This window comes from Oryza brachyantha, chromosome 3 (assembly GCF_000231095.2).
Source record: "Oryza brachyantha chromosome 3, ObraRS2, whole genome shotgun sequence".
Classification (NCBI taxonomy): domain Eukaryota; kingdom Viridiplantae; phylum Streptophyta; class Magnoliopsida; order Poales; family Poaceae; genus Oryza; species Oryza brachyantha.
Window position 1 is genome coordinate 12863816 of NC_023165.2, and position 3636 is coordinate 12867451.

General features: G+C 48.5%; 1 protein-coding gene across 1 annotated transcript; it reads right to left on the bottom strand.

Moving 5' to 3' along the window:
• Window positions 1-1600: 1600 nt before the first annotated feature.
• Window positions 1601-3246, bottom strand: LOC102722002 (anthocyanidin 3-O-glucosyltransferase 2-like). Its single transcript, XM_040522475.1, has one exon. It carries the CDS (start codon window positions 3157-3159, stop codon window positions 1732-1734), a length of 1428 nt encoding a protein of 475 aa, XP_040378409.1. The 5' UTR covers window positions 3160-3246; the 3' UTR covers window positions 1601-1731.
• Window positions 3247-3636: the final 390 nt, after the last annotated feature.

The window sequence follows — 3636 nt, forward strand, 5'->3', positions numbered from 1 at the left end:
TGAATTTAAAACTTGCCTAAGTCATATACTAGTGATATTCTAATACATACCTATTAATATATATCGATCACTCTTATATATGTAATCTAGTATCGTTATTACTTGATTTTGTATCTCATGGTTTTTTTTTCATCTCCAACTTAAAAAGGTTTTCAGGTCAAATTCATGTTTTTGTTGTTCTATTTCTTAACACAAGTGGTATTAGATCATTAAATATCTATCTACAACCAGAGGGAGTAATAAGCATTTGTGTTCATGTTTGCAGGGCTCTTGAACCCATTGTTTTCGTCCACTGTAGAGATGTTGTAGAGGTTACAGGTCAGTCTCCTAGCTTGGTTGTCATTCCATTTCACTGCACACCAGCAAATTCTAGTGGGTACTTAACTGTCTTCTCTACTAGGCATCTTAATTTGGTGACCAGTATAAGATTAGTTAGTCATAGTTCACCTGGGTTTACTAGTTATCTACTTAATTGCCTCATGTCTTAATTCACAGAGGCCTGGATCAGGAAAGAAGTAAGTTCCCAGCTTTTCTTAAAAACAAAAAAGGGAAAAATTACAAGGATGCCATTATAATTTTATAAAATTAGAGATATGTCATTCTGACTCATATATAATTGACTCATATGGATCCTATATATCATTAAGATACCAATAACATATCTCTAACTTTACAAAATTATAATGACGAGAAAAAAAATCCTCTACATCCACCAGATGCACTGTTGGAACACCAGGAGGATCATTTATAATCGAATCTGGATGAACTACGTGCACGACATCTATTATAGCCAACCGACCAACGCCCAGTTCCTAGACTGCGACCACAGATAGTTTGCTAAGCCAATCTGATTGGATTCAAACACCAGGCAGCCACGCGGAAGCTTAAAATTATAGGGTTTCTTATCATTTAAAAAATGATAAATAAATTGATATATCAAAAATTTTAAAGCAAAATTTGGTATCTTAAGGTACATTGTATCTCTACATACTGAATTTTTACGCTAAAATTTATAGAACATAAGTTATTTTTTCAAAAACAATAAAAGAGCTCTAAATTAATAGTCTGTAAGATTAAAAAAAGAGCATAATATTATTAATGCTAAAAAAATACATTGAGCAATGAGCCTATATGTTGTTGTGTATGAGATTCGAACTGAAGATCAGGAAACTTGTAGAAACCTTGTGGATATTTTTAACGGACTTGAGTTTACTGAAGAAACTGGAAGAGATCCTTTTCCTACTGCAGTTGATGTGCTGGAAAATGCCGCAGAAGTCATGATTTAATTCATTAGTCGCTAATTACTGGTTATTGTCTAAAAATGGTGAAGTTTTGCCTCTACATGTTCTTAATTAGACACACAGCTGGAGGATGATGAGCTTGAAGTAAATCTGCAGTCGGTGCCTATGGTTCATTTATCTGCCACAGTCAAATTCACATGACCCGTAAATTGAATCAGGAACTTTTAATGTTATAAAAATAATAACTACCTATAAAACTTTTTGATAGTCTTTTTGGTAGATTTTTGAGAGTCCACAAATCGATAGTTATGACAGTTTTTTCTCCAAAAAAACATCAAAAGTTCTATAACAATTCCAGTAAAAAGGATGGAACTATAGATTAAAAAAACCTTACAAATATAAATATAGTATAGTTACAATTTAATTATAGTTTAATTACACTACAGTTATATTTGTAACGGTATGTATTCAATTTTGCTATGGATCTATGCTACCATTTCGTGTCATTTCGCATCCTCGCAGCGACGCTGTGCAACGAAGCGTCGGACGATCCGCCGGCGTCCACCGCCTTGCGGCACGCGGCCATGGCCTCCGCGGCGCGCCGCCTCGCACGCCGCCCTTCCTCCTCCTCCTCCTCCATGAGGCACCGCACCGCGTGCTCTAGCTCCCTCGCCTCCACGAAGTTGCTCCTCTTCCTGTCTACCTCCATCCTGACGGCGACGCCCATGGCGGCCACCAGCTCGAACGCGTTCAGGTGCTGCTCCGCGTATAGCGGCCATGGCGCCATCGGCACGCCGGACCAGACCGCCTCGAGCACCGAGTTCCAGCCGCAGTGCGTCACGAAGCCACCAACGGCGGCGTGGGCGAGGATTTCCCTCTGCGGCGCCCACAACGGCCACACGAGGCCCCTCGCCGCCGTCCGGTCCAGGAATCCCTCCGGGAGAATCCCGTCTAGGTGGTCGGCGCCGGCGGCCGGCGACGTGCGCAGGACCCATAGGAACCGGTGCTCACTCCGTTCCAGGGCGGTGGCTGCCTCCCTCACCTGCGCCGCGCCTAGGAACCCCAGGCTGCCGAAGCAGAGGAGCACCACCGACGCCTGCGGCTGCGCGTCCAGCCACCGGATGCACTCGTGGTTGCCATCGCTCTGAGCGCCAGCCGACGAGATTACCGGACCGATGGGGTAAAGCGGAGGCGCCGGGCGTCCCGGCGTGCACTGGCCCTCGGCTATCGCCGCCACCACCGCCGGCTCGAGCTCGACCGCGGTGTTCACGATGATGCCCGCGGCATCCACGAGGCGGCCGCCGTGGTACAGAGTGTCCCCGTAGCTCGGGCTCTTCTTGCTCATCACGGACGCGGGCATGAACGACGCTGGCACCGGCGGCAAGCCGGGGACACGGACATAGTGTCCTCCATCCATCTCCCCGAACTCCGTGGGCATCTCGTGGTGGAGCGCCGGGAGCCGCAGCATGAGCGCCAGCATGGCCGCGGACGAGGCGAAGTAGACGTACGCCGGCAAGCCGAGCTCGCGGGCAACGTCGAATATGTCCGTGGAGGTGAACTCGACGACGAGCGCCGCGGCGCGGGGAGAGACCGCGGCCCGGACGCGCGGCGCGTGGAGGCGGATGTACCGGGAGGTGAACTCCTCGACGGTCGCGCAGTCCGTGGGCGGGTCGACGTGCGGCAGGTGGACGAAGGCGACCTCGACGCCCGTGGCGCCGTGGCTCGACGACTCGCGGGCAACGTGGGCGGCCACCTCCGAGGCCGAGTCGGGCGTGGGCGGGCGCATGACGAGCACGGTGAGGGAGAACAGGTCGGCGCCGAGCGCGGCGACGAGGCGCTTGGCGGCCTCGAGCGCGGGCATGAAATGGCCGGACGCCCAGACCGGGAGGAGCACGACGGTTGGCTTCGCCATGGCCATGCTCTGCGCCTCTGCCTCTGCTGGCTGCTAGGTGTTTGGTTTGGTGATCCCCGGAAAATGAATCGTGGCCATTTCGAGACCGGGCGATAGCTGAAAGGACGGCGCCATAGCCACGTTGCCCTTTTCTTTCATAATTGGAGTGGAGCAGTGTGGTCTATGGAGCAAACAGGTAATTCGTAGCTAGCTCTAGATCGGAGCTGATCAAAATTACTGGTGGGCCTTAGCGTGAGTTTGATGTACAGAAATTGCAGGCATTTGATCTCAATCATCAAATCGGACAATAGTCATCTCACTTGATCTGTAAGTCAAACTCGTTTTAACATCAATCAATAAATGCGAGTAATAAACCAAACAACCTTCGACGTCGGGTTCAACCTTACGATAACTCTTTTGAATATTTGTTTCCTCTTTTTTTTTCTGTTAAATATACATTCCGAATCATTCATTTTTGAGTTTTACTCTCATCCTTACTTTTGT